Source organism: Oncorhynchus keta, chromosome 35 (genome assembly GCF_023373465.1).
Source record: "Oncorhynchus keta strain PuntledgeMale-10-30-2019 chromosome 35, Oket_V2, whole genome shotgun sequence".
Lineage (NCBI taxonomy): Eukaryota > Metazoa > Chordata > Actinopteri > Salmoniformes > Salmonidae > Oncorhynchus > Oncorhynchus keta.
This window is the reverse complement of record NC_068455.1, coordinates 48148330-48166154: the sequence shown is the minus strand read 5'-3', so window position 1 is coordinate 48166154 and position 17825 is coordinate 48148330. Positions and strand designations below refer to the sequence as shown.

General features: G+C 43.0%; 1 protein-coding gene and 1 pseudogene across 1 annotated transcript in view; one reads left to right on the top strand and one right to left on the bottom strand.

Annotated features, from left to right (window-relative positions):
- The window catches only part of LOC118368577 (G protein-coupled receptor 137Ba-like), a 72195-nt pseudogene extending 67888 nt beyond the window's left edge, over positions 1-4307 (top strand).
- A 3322-nt stretch (positions 4308-7629) lies between these two features.
- Positions 7630-17825, bottom strand: part of ero1a (endoplasmic reticulum oxidoreductase 1 alpha) — a 30970-nt gene continuing 20774 nt past the window's right edge. Inside the window, exon 14 of the mRNA XM_052497090.1 lies at positions 7630-17660. Coding sequence (XP_052353050.1) covers positions 17600-17660 — 61 coding nt within the window. The 3' untranslated portion in view covers positions 7630-17599. The remainder of the gene's footprint in view (positions 17661-17825) is intronic.

Genomic DNA, 17825 nt, shown 5'->3' with positions numbered 1-17825 from the left:
GCAATGGCGGAGTGGCAATGACTAGAATACAGTGTGTGTGTGTGTGTGTGTGTGTGTGTGTGTGTGTGTGTGTGTGTGTGTGTGTGTGTGTGTGTGTGTGTGTGTGTATGAAATGATATATATGAAATGATATATATGAAATGAGTAAAACAGTATTAAATTGACTACCATGTCTATGTACATAGGACAGTAGCCTCTAAGGTGCAGTGTTGAGTAACCGGGTGGAAGCCGGCTAGTGATGGCGATTTAACAGTTTGATGGCTTTGAGATAGAAGCAGTTTTTCAGTCTCTCGTCACAGCTTTGATGCACCTGTACTGACCTCACCCTTCTGGATGATAGCAGGGTAACCAGGCCATGTCTCTGTGATCTTTTTGGCCTTCCTGTGACATCGGGTGCTGTAGGTGTCCTGGAGGGCAGGTCATGTGCCCAATCGTGCATCTGTAAAAGTTTTGGAGGGTCTTAGGGGCCAAGACAAATTTATTCGGCCCCCTGAGGTTGAAGAGGCGCTGTTGCGCTTTCTTCACCACATTGTCCGTGTGAGTGGACCATTTCAGATTGTCAGTGATGTGTACGCCGAGGAACTTGAAGCTTTTCACCTTCTCCACTGCGGCCCATCGATGTGGATAGTGGGGGACGGGCTCCGTCTGCTGTCTCCTGAAGTCCACGATCAGCTCCTTCGTTTTGTTGACATTGAGGGAGAGGGTTATTTTCCTGGCACAACTCAGCCAGGGTCCTCACCTCCTCCTTGTAGGCTGTCTCGTCATTGTTGGTAATCAGTCCTACTACTGTTGTGTTGTCTGCAAACTTGATTTTGCGTTCATATTTGTGTTAAGTATATATCCCCTGTACGCAGTCATTTATATTGCATCCTATATTGTCTGCATACAGTCACCTAAAACCATTCTATATCACCTGTACAGTAACCTGTAACATCCTATATCCCCATACAGTCACCTAACATCCTATATCCCACATACACAAACATAACATTCTACATTCCAGCAGTATATCCCCCGGGGCGGCAGGGTAGCTTAGTGGTTAGAGCGTTGGACTAGTAACCGAAAGGTTGCAAGTTCGAGTCCCCGAGCTGACCCTGAACAGGCAGTTAACCCACTGTTCCTAGGCCGTCATTGAAAATAAGAATTTGTTCTTAACTGACTTGCCTAGTTAAATAAAGGTAAAATTTAAAAACATTAAAACAGACACCTGTTACATCCTACATCTCCCATACAGATGTGATACAATGCTGAGTTAACCTTGTCTCTTCCATCCCACAGTAGTGTCTTGTCCACGACGCCCCAGTTGGGCCCCAGCTGGTACGGCTCCACCCAGAGGAACGGCAGCCTGACGGGGTTCCCCAACTCCCCAACGGCCCCCAAACCTCCACTGCCCCCCTCCTCTTAGCCTATGGAAACATCCAGCCCGACCAGCACCATAACTACTACTCCCCCCCCCAGAACTACAATGCCACCCCCCATAACTACTATTTCACACCCCAAAATCACTACTGCACTCCTCAGATCTAACCACCCCCACCGGCCCCAGTAGATACCCCTGAAAACATTTTAACTCAGGAAAGGGCCAGTTCTGACCTTCAGCTACATGGCTATGACCCTGGGAAAGCTTTTATTTTCTTGATTTCTTACCCCTCATGAATATCAGCTGACAAACACAATCAGTGGGCGAATGCAATCATATTTGAAGTACATTCTATTTTATTTTCCCACCCATCTGTGTTTGGGGCTCACCTTTGACCTTTGGTGCTGTGGAGTTCATACAGGATGTGACCCTGTGACTGACACTGCGTGACTTCCTTATTCCAGCTATCAACCTGTCCCCTCCCCCACCAGCGCTACTTACCTGCACAGCTTGTTGGGTTTTCCGGGGTCAGACGGGACCAGATGAGGGGAGGTCATTTGAGGTCAGCGGTGGTTAGGGAGTAGTCAGCTCAGTGATATTCCAGTTATTTAAAAAGTTTTCCAATGTTTCTAGTTCAATAGTCCTGGACCATTCTACTATTCCTGAAAACTGGGGAGAGTCTAGAGGAAAATAAGGAAGTGTCTGTATGGGAAAGGATTGTGCATCTCAGCTTTTCCACACACCCATACTGTATGTTTGTCGGACATCAGACTAGTAAGTCCTCTATCACTGTCAGGGACCAGACAAGTGCGTGGACCAGCACGTATGTCCCCCTCATCCCTTGCCTATTTTGGTTCAGTCCAGTGGGCAGTTCTCCCCGCCACACCTTTGCACATAGACTCCCCTCCATGAGTCGGGAGGTGACATTTGCACTTTAAAAAATCCCCTAATTTCACATTCTGAGTACAAGATCCTGGCTTGAATGTAGACTCGGCTCCTAATCAAATCTGACTATCAGGGTGTTCCTGTGTGTTCCCAAGACCCTGTCTCACTTCCCTGTAGAACACTAGTTGATTCCTCTGCAATGAGCCATCCATGACGATGCCCTTCCAAACCAACACCGAGGCTATAATCATGTGCAATGCCCTCGGTATTCAAACCTAACATGCACTGGGACACCATGGGAAGTGTTAACACTGCATTTTAATCTTTCACTGCTGTCAAAGACCATGTCAAAGCGAGCACAGATTGAGAGCTGGGCCTAAAAACGAGTCTCGAGCCTCCAGCTTGCCTAGCGGGACAATCCCAGGATGGTACACCTGCTCCTGGGGGCCTCCATTTTGGTGATGGGCCCCTGATGGAGCATAGACTTTGGGGGAACAATATGTTTCTTAATGAATGTTCTGCTCTGGACCCAGTAAAATGAATGTATGGACCAAGTGTGGATCGGCGGAGGGATGTTTTATAGTACAGTACTCCTTGCGAAGCCCTAGCCAGAGTCCAGATCTGTTGTGCTGTCTTGCCATTGTCATTGTCACCAGACATCACAAACAGGCTTAAATATACCCTCTTCTATCCTGACTATAATAGTATACAGTAGCTGTATCCATGTGCTAGTTTACGGCATCAAGCTCACCATCATTAGTCCCTGATCTGTTTGTGCTGTCTTGCCAAATCCTCTGGTCATATTCAAGCCATTGGCCATAAGTGAGACAGCACAGACAGATCTTTGACCAGGCTACACTATCATACAGGGACACATGAAAATGTGCCATTAAATGTTACTGTTCATTTTTTTCCTTGTGGAAAACATCGAGCACAAAATGCTGTATATAACGAAAGTGATTAAGCTTTATGTCCTACTTATTTCCATTTTAACTGCATTCCATGTTTGTTTTTGTTATACTCCATGGTTACTAGTATTGCCCAGGTGTACAGGGCAAGTTTGTGTGTTCGTCTCTGTGTGAGTATGTGTTTGCTAAACTTGCTTATATGCACATTAATGGTATAGGTAGGAGGTAAGACATCTCTTGGTTATTTTTCACTGTTGAACAGAGTTTTGTGTTTGCAAGAAATTGTTCAGAGAGGGAAAGAGGAATTGCAGTCTAAAAATGTGATTTTTATATTTGTTTTGCCTTTTATTTTCTTGATTTCTTACCTTCCATGAATATCAGCTGACAAACACAATCAGTGGGCGAATGCAATCATATCAGTACATTCTATTTTATTTTCCCACCCATCTGTGTTTGAGGCTGTCACCTTTGACCTTTGGTGCTGTGGAGTTCATACATGAAGTGTTCAGTGGGATTGAAAGTGAGAAAGTGTAACCTCCGGTTGAGCTTTCTCTCACTCTCCTAGGGCCACAAGCCAATTCCAGTAGGCTCTTTAAAAAAAAAAATAATTTAGAGGTGGATTCCTTTAGGGTCATGGTATAAATAATCTTTCCCTTAACCTGCTTTGGAGTCTCAAACTAAGTTATTTTATTGTTGCTGTTAGCTTATGTGTAGCATACGTGTGTGATTGTTGCAGCAAATCTGTTAGTAAGCAGAGGATAGCAGGCAGCTATAATCAATGGGAAAATACTGACAGAGGTTCTCTGAAAACGTTTATATTTTCACCCTCATATCCAAGAGCATAAAGCATTCTATCCAGCATGAATGCAAATTATCCTTTAATAGCAACAATTGGGGAGATACAGCATTCAAATGTTGGGAGTATGAAGGTATTGTATTTTTATTGATCTTATTTTGTTCGTGAAATCTATTGCCATCTCAGTTGTCTCGCAAAGAGCATGTTTTGCCTTTTATAATAATTATAATTTGTCTCTTATTCTTTGTTGGTGGCCAATGAATAACTCCTTTACCCATCTTTCATAGATCACTAAAGATGTATATGTAAGCACTACCATGTTAAAATAAAGTTTTACTGCACTGTTTAAAAACAATAACTGTGTGTATGTGTATGTTCAGGTCAACCTTGATTAATCCACCCCCAATCAAACAGTTAAAGGATTTGAAAGAGGAGAAGGGGTCATATTACTTGATCCTTGCCTTCTCGGTTATCAGTCAATGTATTGAGGATCTGAGTGAAATAGCATTCAGTGTAATGAGAGCTGTCTTCACATATATCTAAGTTATGTTTTTGACATTTAAAAAGCCCTGCAGCAGCAAATGTCATGATTCTCTCCACAAATACTTTTTACCACCAGGTTTTAGTTGGCCAAACTGCTTTGAGACTGGAAAGACTCTTGGCAATTTCTTCAATAAATTACTTTGCCTATTGGTCTTGGGTTAAATACAGTGGGGCAAAAAAGTATTTAGTCAGCCACCAATTGTGCAAGTTCTCCCACTTAAAAAGATGAGAGGCCTGTAATCATAGGTACACTTCAACTATGACAGACAAAATGAGAAAAGAAATCCAGAAACTCACATTGTAGGATTTTTAATGAATCTATTTGCAAATTATGGTGGAAAATAAGTATTTGGTCACCTACAAACAAGCAAGATTTCTGGCTCTCACATACCTGTAACTTTGTCTTTAAGAGGCTCCTCTGTCCTCCACTCGTTACCTGTATTAATGGCACCTATTTGAACTTGTTATCAGTATAAAAGACACCTGTCCACAACCTCAAACGGTCACACTCCAAACTCCACTATGGCCAAGACCAAATAGCTGTCAAAGGACACCAGAAACAAAATTGTAGACCTACACCAGGCTGGGAAGACTGAATCTGCAATAGGTAAGCAGCTTGGTTTGAAGAAATCAACTGTGGGAGCAATTATTAGGAAATGGAAGACATACAAAACCACGGATAATCTCCCTCGATCTGGGGCTCCACGCAAGATCTCACCCCGTGGGGTCAAAATGATCACAAGAACGGTGAGCAAAAATCCCAGAACCACACGGGGGGACCTAGTGAATGACCTGCAGAGAGCTGGGACCAAAGTAACAAAGCCTACCATCAGTAACACACTACGCTGCCAGGGACTCAAATTCTGCAGTGCCAGACGTGTCCCCCTGATTAAGCCAGTACATGTCCAGGCCCGTCTGAAGTTTGTTAGAGAGCATTTGGATGATTCAGAAGAAGATTGGGAGAATGTCATATGAAACTAAAATATAACTTTTTTGGTAAAAACTCAACTCGTTGTGTTTGGAGGACAAAGAATGCTGAGTTGCATCCAAAGAACACCATACCTACTGTGAAGCATGGGGGTGGAAACATCATGCTTTGGGGCTGTTTTTCTGCAAAGAGACCAGGGCGACTGATCCGTGTAAAGGAAAGAATGAATGGGGCCATGTATTGTGAGATTTTCAGTGAAAACCTCCATCAGCAAGGGCTTTGAAGATGAAACGTGACTGGGTCTTTCAGCATGACAATGATCCCAAACACACCGCCCGGGCAACGAAGGAGTGGCTTCGTAAGAAGCATTTTAAGGTCCTGGAGTGGCCTTGCCAGTCTCCAGATCTCAACCCCATAGAAAATCTTTGGAGAGGGTTGAAAGTCTGTTGCCCAGCAACAGCCCCAAAACATCACTGCTCTAGAGGAAATCTGCAAGGAGGAATGGGCCAAAATACCAGCAACAGTGTGTGAAAACCTTGTGAAGACTTACAGAAAACATTTGACCTCTGTCATTGCCAACAAAGGGTATATAACAAAGTATTGAGAAACTTTTGTTATTGACCAAATACTTATTTTCCACCATAATTTGCAAATAAATTCATTGAAAATCCTACAATGTGATTTTCAGGATTTTTTTTCTCATTTTGTCTGTCATAGTTGAAGTGTACCTATGATGAAAATTACAGGCCTCTCTCATCTTAAGTGGGAGAACTTGCACAATTGGTGGCTGACTAAATACTTTTTTTGCCCCACTGTATGGCTGTGGTATCTATCAGAGGTCACCCTTTTCTGACCTCATTTGAAAACAGTATAAAACAGGTGTCCCCTACAGAATGAGAGCCTGCATTCAAGGGCACAATACGTAGAAAAAGTGCAAAGCAGGGTTGTGTTAATTAGGACATGTAATGGATGTTTTCAATTGTTTTGCAAAGGAAAAAACGAAAAATGAGCATTTCTTATTGGATGCCGAGGTAGTTTCATCCCGTTTCGGTGTGCATTCTTCTGTACCTAATGAAGACTACCCAGTTCTCAAGGCTCAAGAAGCCTCTGGTTGTCACTGCGACTGATAAATCAACCATAAATATAAAATCGACCACTTTCTCAGATGGTGCCAACCATAACCAGTGTGGTGTTAACGGTTTGCATTCCTAAGTACTGACCAACGTTAACCGCTCACATAGTTCTCTCCTCTGTGGACGTCTAAATCAGGGTTTTGTGTCTTGGCTGAACTCTCCTTGACTGATTGAATACGGGCTCGAGCCCCCGTGTGTTTTGACAGAGACTGCCTTTCAATCCACCGTTGTATTCCCATTCCTCTCTGATCCAGTAACACTTGGGATCAAGTTGACTTCACAGAGTTACTTGTTATTCAGCTGATGTTGATTAACGGTTTATCCATAATCAACAACCTTCTGCCTTTACCAATATTCACAAGGATTCCTAAGTGTGTCAGTGTGAGGGGTTATCAAAGCCAGTATTTGCGTCACTTGGAACAGACGAAACCCACAGCAGATTAGCAGTGGAATGCATTATAAAAAAAGTGTGTACTGAAAAACAAATGTTTGTACTGGTGAATGCACTAGTAAAGTACAATGAGCTCCAAAAGTATTAGGACAGTGACACATTTTCAGTTTTGGCTTTGTACTCCAGCACCTTGGACTTGACATTATACAATGACTATGGGAGGTTAAAAGTGCATTGGGACAAATTCACATGTTTTAAAGTAGTAAAAGGTGAAGTATTTGGTCACATATTCCATTGACCACATCAAGCTTTTGACTCTATATGTGTTGGATGCATTTGCTGTTTGTGTTTCAGATTATTTTCTTCCCAATATAAATGGATGGTAACTAATGTACAGTATGGTGTCACTTGTGTGTCTAACTTTCTCACCTATCATTATTCACGATTCATTCAGGGTTATCCGTAATCATGGTAGCATCCACACTAAATGTAGAACTTTTTAGAAACCTTCTCTTATTTTCAATACATGTGACTCCAAAATGACACAGGATATTATTAACCATTAATTTCTATTTATTGGGCACAAAATAATCAAAACACAAACTGAAAATGCATCCAACAAGTTTGTAGTGTCACAAGCTTAATGTAATCATTGCGTGCTAGGAATATGGGACCAAATACTTAACCTTTTACCACTTGAATTTTTTATTTATTTCACCTTTATTTAACCAGGTAGGCAAGTTGAGAACAAGTTCTCATTTACAATTGAGACCTGGCCAAGATAAAGCAAAGCAGTTCGACACATACAACAACACAGAGTGACACATGGAGTAAAACAAACATACAGTCAATAATACAGTAGCAAAATAAGTCTATATACGATGTGAGCAAATGAGTGAGATAAGGGAGGTAAAGGCAAAAAAAGGCCATAATGGCGAAGTAAATACAATACAGCAAGTAAAACAATAGAATGGTAGATTTGCAGTGAAAGAATGTGCAAAGTAGAAATAAAAATAATGGGGTGCAAAGGAGCAAAATAAAAAAATACAATAAGGGGAAGAGGTAGTTGTTTGGGCTAAATTATAGATTGGCTATGTACAGGTGCAGTAATCTCTGAGCTGCTCTGACAGTTGGTGCTTTACTTGTATTAAGAGCAGTTGGAGGCCACAGAAGGAGAGTTGTATGGCATTGAAGCTCGTCTGGAGGGTTGTTAACACAGTGTCCAAAGAAGGGCCAGAAGTATACAGAATGGTGTTGTCTGTGTAGAGGTGGATCCGAGACTCACCAGCAGCAAGAGCGACATCATTGATGTATACAGAGAAGAGAGTCAGCCCAAGAATTGAACCCTGTGGCACCCCCATAGAGACTGCCAGGTCTGGACAACAGGCCCTCCGATTTGACACACTGAACTCTATCAGAGAAGTAGTTGGTGAACCAGGCGAGGCAATCATTTGAGAAACAAAGGTTATCGAGTCTGCCGATGAGGATGTGGTGATTGACAGAGTTGAAAGCCTTGGCAAGGTCAATGAATACGGCTGAACAGTATTGTTTCTTATCGATGGCGGTTAAGATATCGTTTAGGACCTTGAGCGTGGCTGAGGTGCACCCATGACCAGCTCTGAAACCAGATTGCATAGCGGAGAAGATGCGGTAGGATTCGAAATGGTCGGTAATCTTTTTGTCGACTTGGCTTTCAAAGACCTTAGAAAGGCAGGGTAGGATAGATATAGTCTGTAGCAATTTGGGTCAAGAGTGTCTCCCCCCTTTGAAGAGGGGGATGACCGCAGCTGCTTTCCAATCTTTGGGAATCTCAGACGACATGAAAGAGTTTGAACAGGCTGGTAATAGGGGTTGCAACAATTTCAGCAGATCATTTTAGAAAGAAAGGGTCCAGATTGTCTTGCCCGGCTGATTTGTAGGGGTCCAGATTTTGCAGCTCTTTTAGAACATCAGCAAACTGGATTTGGGAAAAGGAGAAATGGGGAAGACTTGGGGTACAGTGTTGTTGACCAGGGTAGGGGTAGCCAGGTGGAAAGCATAGCCAGCCGTAGAAAATTGCTTATTGAAATTCTCAATTATAATGGATTTATCAGTGTTGACAGAGTTTCCTATCCTCAGTGCAGTGGGCAGCTGGGAGGAGGTGTTCTTATTCTCCATGGACTTTACAGTGTCCCAGAACTTTTTTGAGTTTGTGTTGCAGGAAGCAAATTTCTGTTTGAAAAAGCTAGCCTTGGCTTTTCAACTGCCTGTGTATATTGGTTTCTAACTTCCCTGAAAAGTTGCATATCACGGGGGCTGTTCGATGCTAATGCAGAACGGTTAACCTCATAGTCCGCCCCATCCCGCATGCGGTCGCGATACTACAACCTCAAGCTCATTACCATAACGCAACGTTAGCGATTTCTAAAAATCGCAAATGAAATGAAATAAATATGCCTGCTCTCAAGCTTATCCTTTTCTTAACAATCCTCTCGTCTCAGATTTTCAAAATATGCTTTAGAACCAGAGAAAATCAATAATTTGTGTAAGAGTGGTGATAGCTAGCTTAGCATTTAGCGTTAGCATTTAGCACGCAACATATTCACAAAAACCAGCAAAGGGATCAAATAAAATAATTTACCTTTGAAGAACTTCAGATGTTTCAATGAGGAGACTCTGTTACATAGCAGATGTCCAGTTTTTCCTGAAAGATTATTGTGTAGGACACATCGTTCCGTTTTGTTACTATGCATTTGGCTACCGAAACTAACCGAAAATTCAGTCACCTACACGTCAAACTTTTTTCCGAATTAACTCCATAATATCGACTGAAACATGGAAAACGTTGTTTGAATAAATCCTCAAGGTGTTTTGTCATATATCTCTTCATTGAAATGGCAGTCCTAGAAGCCTTCTTTGTTCTCTGATTCGGATGGAAAAATACTGGTAGCTGACTTTTGCGCACCAATTTCCACGCAGACACCGTGCGGGACACTTGGCAATTGTAGTCTCTTATGGTCAATCTTCCAATGATATGCCTACAAATACGTCACAATGCTGCAGACACCTTGGGGAAACGCTAGAGAGTGTCCGTTCATTCCTGTCGCATTCACAGCCATATAAGGCGATCATGGAAAACGTACCTTCAGAAATCCTGTTCATTTCCTGGTCGCTCAAACATCTTGGTTTTGCCTGAAGCTTTTGTTATAAGGCACTCACAGTGAAAATCTTTGCAGTTCTGGAAACGTAAGAGTGTCTTCTTTCCAAAACTATCAATTCCAAGCATAGTCGAGCATCTTTTCGTGACAAAATATTGCGCTTAAAATGGGCACGTCTTTTTATCCAAAAAGGAAATAATGCCCCTAGTGGACTAACAGGTTAAGGGCAGTCAGGTCTGGAGAGAACCAAGGGCTATACCAGTTCCTGGTTCTAAATCTCTTGAATGGGGCATGCTTATTTAAGGTGGTGAGGAAGGCATTTAAAAAAAATAACCAGGCATCCTCTACTGACGGGATGAGGTCAATATCCTTCCAGGATACCCGGGCCAGGTCGATTAGTGTTTCAGGGAGCGGAGGTCGCTTGACTGCGGACCCATTACGGATGCAGGCAATGAGGCAGAGATCCCTGAGATCTTGGTTGAAAACATCAGAGGTGTATTTAGAGGGCAAGTTGGTTAGGATGATATCTATGAGGGTGCCCGTGTTTTCGGCTTTGGGGTGGTACCTGGTAGGTTCATTGATAATTTGTGTGAGATTGATGGCATCAAGCTTAGATTGTAGGATGGCTGGGGTGTTAAGCATGTTCCAGTTTAGGTCACCTAGCAGCACGAGCTCTGAAGATAGATGGGGGGTAATCAGTTCAGAGCTGGGGGCAGAGGGTGGTCTATAGTAGGTGGCAACGGTGAGAGACTTGGATTTTTAAAAGTTCAAATTGTTTGGGTACAGACCTGGACAGTAGGACAGAACTCTGCAGGCTATCTCTGCAGTAGAGTGCAACACTGCCCTCTTTGGCCGTTCTATCTTGTCTGAAAATGTTGTAGTTAGGGATGGAGATTTCAGAGTTTTTGGTGGTCTTCCTAAGCCAGGATTCAGACACGGCTCGGACATCCGGGTTGGCAGAGTGTGCTAAACCAGTGAATAAAACAAACTTAGGGAGGAGGCTTCTAATGTTAACATGCATGAAACCAAGGCTATTACAGTTACAGAAGTCATCAAAAGAGAGCGCCTGGGAAATAGGAGTGGAGCTAGGCACTGCAGGGCCTGGATTCGCCTCTACATCACCAGAGGAGGAGTAGGATAACGGTACGGCTAAAAGCTATGAGAATTGGTAGTCTAGGACGTCCGGAACAGAGAGTAAAAGGAGGTTTCTGGGGGCGATAAAATAGCTTCAAGTTATAATGTACAGACAAAGGTATGGTAGGATGTGAATACAGTGGAGGTAAACCTAGGCATTGAGTGATGATGAAAGAGATACTGTCACTCGAAAAATCATTGAAACCAGGTGATGTCATCGCATGTGTGGGTGGTGGAACTGAAGGGTTGGATAAGGTAATGAGCAGGGCGAGAGGCTCTCCAGTGAAATAAGCCAATAAACACGAACCAGAACAGCAATGGACAAGGCATATTGACATTAAGGAGAGGCATGCTTAGCCGAGTGATCGTAAGGGTCCAGTGAGTAGTGAGGTTGGTTGGGGTCACGGCTATTCAGACAGCTGACCGGGCCATCGGTAGCAAGCTGGCAGAGGATGGAGGTCTGTTTTTAGCCACCTCGTGCATTTCCGCCGGTAAATTAGTGGGGTTCCGTGTGGTAGAGGGGACCAATCCAATTGTCAAAATAGATATAGTTATAGTGACCCAAGAAAATTGTCTGATAGACCTATTCAGAGAGCAGCCGGTAAGACAGCTAACGATTACCGGGCCACAGATGGGCGTTCAGGTAACGTTGCGATGGAGGGGCCAGTTCGATAACTCCCTCGGGCAGATACTGTCGGTAGTCCAGTCGTGAAGGAGCTCCGCATCGGCAGTAAAACAGGTCCGGATATGTGATTGTGGCCCAGGAGTGGCTGATGGAACTCTTCAGCTGGCTAGCTCCGGAATAATTTATGTTTGCTCTGGGACCGACGTAAGCCAATAGTCACTCGGATAGCAGCTAGCAGGCTGCAAGATACAGGTGTAAATGTCCAGAGCTTGCGGTAGAAATCCGGGGATATGGTGAGAAAATAGGTCCAGTATGCTCTGGTCTGAGTTGTGTTGTACAAAACTGGCGAAAGCATTTAGCGCTAAAGGATAGCTGATGACCACCAACCGTGGTTCGCTGGATACTAACGTTAGCCAGTAAACTGGCTAGCTTCTGGATAGCTTCTATTGTGGATTTCAGATTTGAGGTGAATAATACTTTTTTTTTTTAATTGGTAAGGCGGGTTGCAGGAAAGTGTTTTGAAGTTGAGATTTTTAGAAAAAAATATATAAGAAGATATGCGAAGAAAATATGTAAATATATATACACTGCTCAAAAAAATAAAGGGAACACTTAAACAACACAATGTAACTCCAAGTCAATCACACTTCTGTGAAATCAAACTGTCCACTTAGGAAGCAACGCTGATTGACAATACATTTCATATGCTGTTGTGCAAATGGAATAAACAACAGGTGGAAATTATAGGCAATTAGCAAGACACCCCCAATAAAGGAGTGGTTCTGCAGGTGGTGACCACAGACCACTTCTCAGTTCCTATGCTTCCTGGCTGATGTTTTGGTAACTTTTGAATGCTGGCGGTGCTTTCACTCTAGTGGTCGCATGAGACGGAGTCTACAACCCACACAAGTGGCTCAGGTAGTGCAGCTCATCCAGGATGGCGCATCAATGCGAGCTGTGGCAAAAAGGTTTGCTGTGTCTGTCAGTGTAGTATCCAGAGCATGGAGGCGCTATCAGGAGACAAACCAGTACATCAGGAGACGTGGAGGAGACCGTAGGAGGGCAACAACCCAGCAGCAGGACCGCTACCTCCGCCTTTGTACAAGGAGGAGCAGGAGGAGCACTGCCAGAGCCCTGCAAAATGACCTCCAGCAGGCCACAAATGTGTCTGCTCAAACGGTCAGAAACAGACTCCATGAGGGCCTGACGTCCACAGGTGGGGGTTGTGCTTACAGCCCAACAGCATCCAGGACGTTTTTCATTTGCCAGAGAACACCAAGAGTGGCAAATTCGCCACTGGCGCCCTGTGCTCTTCACAGATGAAAGCAGGTTCACACTGAGCACATGTGACAGTCTGGAGACGCCGTGGAGTACGTTCTGCTGCCTGCAACATCCTCCAGCATGACCGGTTTGGCGGTGGGTCAGTCATGGTGTGGGGTGGCATTTCTTTGGGGGCCGCACAGCCCTCCATGTGCTCGTCAGAGGTAGCCTGACTGCCATTAGGTACCGAGATGAGATCCTCAGAACCCTTGTGAGACCATATGCTGGTGCGGTTGGCCCTGGGTTCCTCCTAATGCAAAACAATGCTAGACCTCATGTGGCTGGATTGTGTCAGCAGTTACTGCAAGAGGAAGGCACTGATGCTATGGACTGGCCCGCCTGTTCCCCAGACCTGAATCCAATTGAGCACATCTGGGACATCATGTCTCGCTCCATTTCACCAACCGTTGCACCACAGACTGTCCAGGAGTTGGCGGATGCTTTAGTCCAGGTCTGGGAGGAGATCCCTCAGGAGACCATCCGCCACCTCATCAGGAGTATGCCCAGGCGTCGTAGGGAGGTCATACAGGCACGTGGAGGCCACACACACACTACGGAGCCTCATTTTGACTTGTTTTAAGGACTCCAAATCCAGATCTCCATGGGTTGATACATTTGATTTCCATTAATCATTTTTGTGTGATTTCGTTGTCAGCACATTCAACTATGTAAAGAAAAAAAGTATTTACTAAGAATATTTCATTCATTCAGATCTAGGATGTGTTATTTTAGTGTTCCCTTTATTTTTTGGAGCAGTGCATATACACGGGACACAACAAGATGAGGACAAAGGACGTCTAACTGCTATGCCATCTTGGGTAAGAAGAAAAATGCACAATTAATACACAATTTCTCCCAATACTTGTGTCCCCTAACATGGGGGGGGGGGGACTATGTACAAAAAGTACTGTAATTTCAAAACACCCTCAAATAAAAGCTGAAAGTCTGCACTTTATCCTCAGTTATTGTATGACTTCATATCCAAAGTGCTGGAGTACAGTCAAAACGACAACAAATGTGTCACTATCCCAATAATTTTGGAACACACACACACCCATTCAAAAGTTTGGGGTCACTTAGAAATGTCCTTGTTTTTTTTTAAGAAAAACACTTTTTTGTCCATTTAAAATAACATCAAATTTATCAGAAATACAGTGTAGACATTGTTAATGTTGTAAATGACTGTTATAGCTGGAAACGGCAGATTTTTTAAATGGAATATCTACATAGGTGTACAGAGGCCCATTATCAGCAACCATCACTCCTGTGATCCAATGGCATGTTGTGTGAACTAATCCAAGTTTATCATTTTAAAAGGCTAATTGATCATTAGAAAATTCTTTTGCAATTATGTTAGCACAGCTGAAAACTGTTGTCCTGATTAAGAAGCAATAAAACTGGGCTTCTTTAGACTAGTTGAGTATCTGGAGCATCAGCATTTGTGGATTCGATTACAGGCTCAAAATGGCCAGAAACAAGACCTTTCTTCTGAAACTCATCAGCCTATTCTTGGTTTGAGAAATGAAGGCTATTCCATGCGAGAAACTGCCAAGGAACTGAAGAGCTCATATAACGCTGTGTACTACTCCCTTTAAAGAACATTGTAAACTGGACCTAACCAGAATAGAAAAAGTGTGAGGCCAAGGTGCACAACTGAGCAAGAGGGCAAGTACATTAGAGTATCTAATTTGAGAAACAGACACCTCACAAGTCCTCAACTGGCAGCTTCATTAAATAGTACCCGCAAAACACCAGTCTCAACGTCAACAGTGAAGAGGCGACTCCAGGATGCTGGCCTTCTAAACAGAGTTCCCCTGTCCAGTGTCTGTGTTCTTTTGCCCATCTTAATCTTTTCTTTTTATTGGCCAGTCTGAGATATGGCTTTTTCCTTGCAACTCAAGAAGGCCAGCATCCCAGTCTCAAGAAATAGGACCTGATGGCTCTCTACTTGGTACTCAGCATAAGGCCCGTAATAGACTAGTGTCTGGACCAGTGGGTGTACTTGTTCATCAAGCTGCTATAGGAGATAGGGGCCTTTCTGACTCAGACAAAGCTACTTACTCTTACAGCAATAAGAGATGTGTGCCACTTTCATGTGTGTATTATATTTTCCCTCACAAAGGGTGGGCACTCTTTATGTAGATGATGTAGGACATGCCAATGTTTACCTTTTCCCTCATAGAAAATATCCCATTACATTCAGTTGCCTTACATAGAAAAGCCCTGAGGAGTGTACACATATCAATTGTCAACGCGTTTTACATATGTAGTGTGCAAAAATGTTTGAGGATATCGTAGTCAACCACTCGCCAATAAACCCAACAGCGTACAGGACTTTGTGAAAAAGTACTGGAAGCAAAACGGTGCAGTATCTAAGGGGGCTTTCACACCCAATAGTTTTGGAGCGGTTTTTCCCGATTCAATTTGTACCGTGGTGCGGTTCGCTGCAGGCGAGAACGCAGTCCAGACCAAACACAGGAAAATAACCAGAGTCGCGCAGTATTAATGGTTGTTTGACTGCGACCATTTGATGAAATCCACGCAGCATCATAACTTTGTATTTCTGAAACATTCTCTGAGTAGCAGCGCATTTATGAGCGCATCCGATGCAGATTAGTGGAGAGGGCTATTACTATGGAACACCGTTTGGGTCTTTGCGTGTCAAAAAAAGATACACGTCAAATAATACTATTTGACGTGTCAAATAAGCTTGTTTGACCAATCAGGACCTGAATATGACTTCAAGTCACATACATTTAACGCGTTCATAATTTGTGTACGTAGTTATTACACTATCACTCATATGTCACAATGATTCATCGATACGTATGCTATGATGCTGGTAAAGTTGTCTCGCGCACCTACAGTGCTGGTCATAAAAAAGCTAGCTAGCTCATGGATGCAAACAATGTTCTTCCCCAAAAACATAGCAAAACGACAATATGTTTCAGTAGCTAGAGTTAGCTAGCTAGCTTGGGGTCATCTAAAATAACCCTAATTTATAAGACTGTTCTTATTTGATTAACGGTGGTCAGACCCATCTATGTGAAGCTAGCCACAATAGTGGACTTTGCGGTTAGCCTTCAAAATAAGTGTAATTGACAGTGATGCAAATTAATACAAATAGTAGAATTATGACATCATTTAATAGATCATGTTTAACGAGGTTGAAATGTTAGATTGTCTTTTGTTGATTTTATATGTTTAATTCACACTGGATTTAGAATAGAATTGCAATTTAGAATTGCATTAGGGGCATACTTATTTCACTGTACAGCATAAAAATAAAAATAATATATATATAACCATTATTTAATTAGGCAAGTGAGGATGGCCTAGGAACAGTGGGTTAACTGCCTTGTTCAGGGGCAGAACGACATATTTTTTTTACCTTTGTAGCTTAGGGAATCGGTTACTGGCCCAACACTGTAACCACTAGGCTTACCTATGGACTGTGGATCAATGACATGGAGTATCAGTCTACTCAGTGACACCCAGAGAACATTACTGTCGTTGCTCTTATTGTGGGACTCTGAAAGAACTGTGAATTGAGCCACATTTATTGTCAACCTGTGTGTATTGAACACTATTCCAGAGGAAAAACAAGTCTGATAACTCTTGAGGAGGACATTGGGAAAAAATATTTTGGGTATTGAGTAGACTGATACCCCATTTCATTGATCCCCACTCCTTGGGCAAAGCTGTACAGTGCAATATGAATGTCAATACACACAATAGGCTGACTGGGGAGGTGATTTCAGTCACAGTCCCGCGATAAGAGCTACAACGCTAATATTTGTGTAAACTCTTCACAGTTGTGTTCTGTGGGTGTCACCAAGTAGACTGGTATCCCATTTCATTGCTTCACATTCCAACCTTGTTTGACATTATCTAGTCTAAATAAGGCAGGATTCCACCAATTGTAACTTTCTGTATCACTTTCAAAAAGGCAAACCGCAAATTCCACTAGTGTGCCTAATCGTTATTGTGGCTAGCTTCACAACACAACCCGGTCTGGTCAAGCATCATGAAGCTAGCTGGCTGCTTATAGCGTTAGCTTTGGGCAACAGGGTTTAGTAGCTGGCTAGCCATTTCTTTTCGTGAACTGAAGAATACCAGAAGTTGCGGTCCAACAGAACATTCTGCAATTAAACTGTGTTATTTGATGTAACAAATACTCAAACTCTGATTCGAACTGTAGATCAAAACTGTGTGAAAACACCCTTATTGGCAAGTAGCTCAAAGGGGATTGGCTACGGCCCATGTTCCTTTGTTTGTTTAGTTAGATCCCTTGTAAGTCACTTGTCAGGACTTTCACTTGTGTCTTTCAGCAGCCCCAAATACCCCAGCTACATGCTGTTGTATTTTGAATCATTTCTAATCAGCCTGGTTATTCTTTTGTGGGTATGTGGCTCTCTGTAGGGACGTGTGGGTTCAGGCTACCGGACCTTAGACAGCAGTGATCGGAAATTCTCCAACTCTCTGATGCTGGTTGAAATCCTGAAAAACAAAATGTAAACCTTTTATTTACACAATGAAGTTCCTGTGTGAAATGGGTTTGAGTAGAGTTAAGAGTGGTTGAAAGTTAAAAGAAGTGGGGGTCATATAGATTTCATGTTGATTTGAACTGGCATGTATTTTCTAGTATATCTAATTCTATGCCAG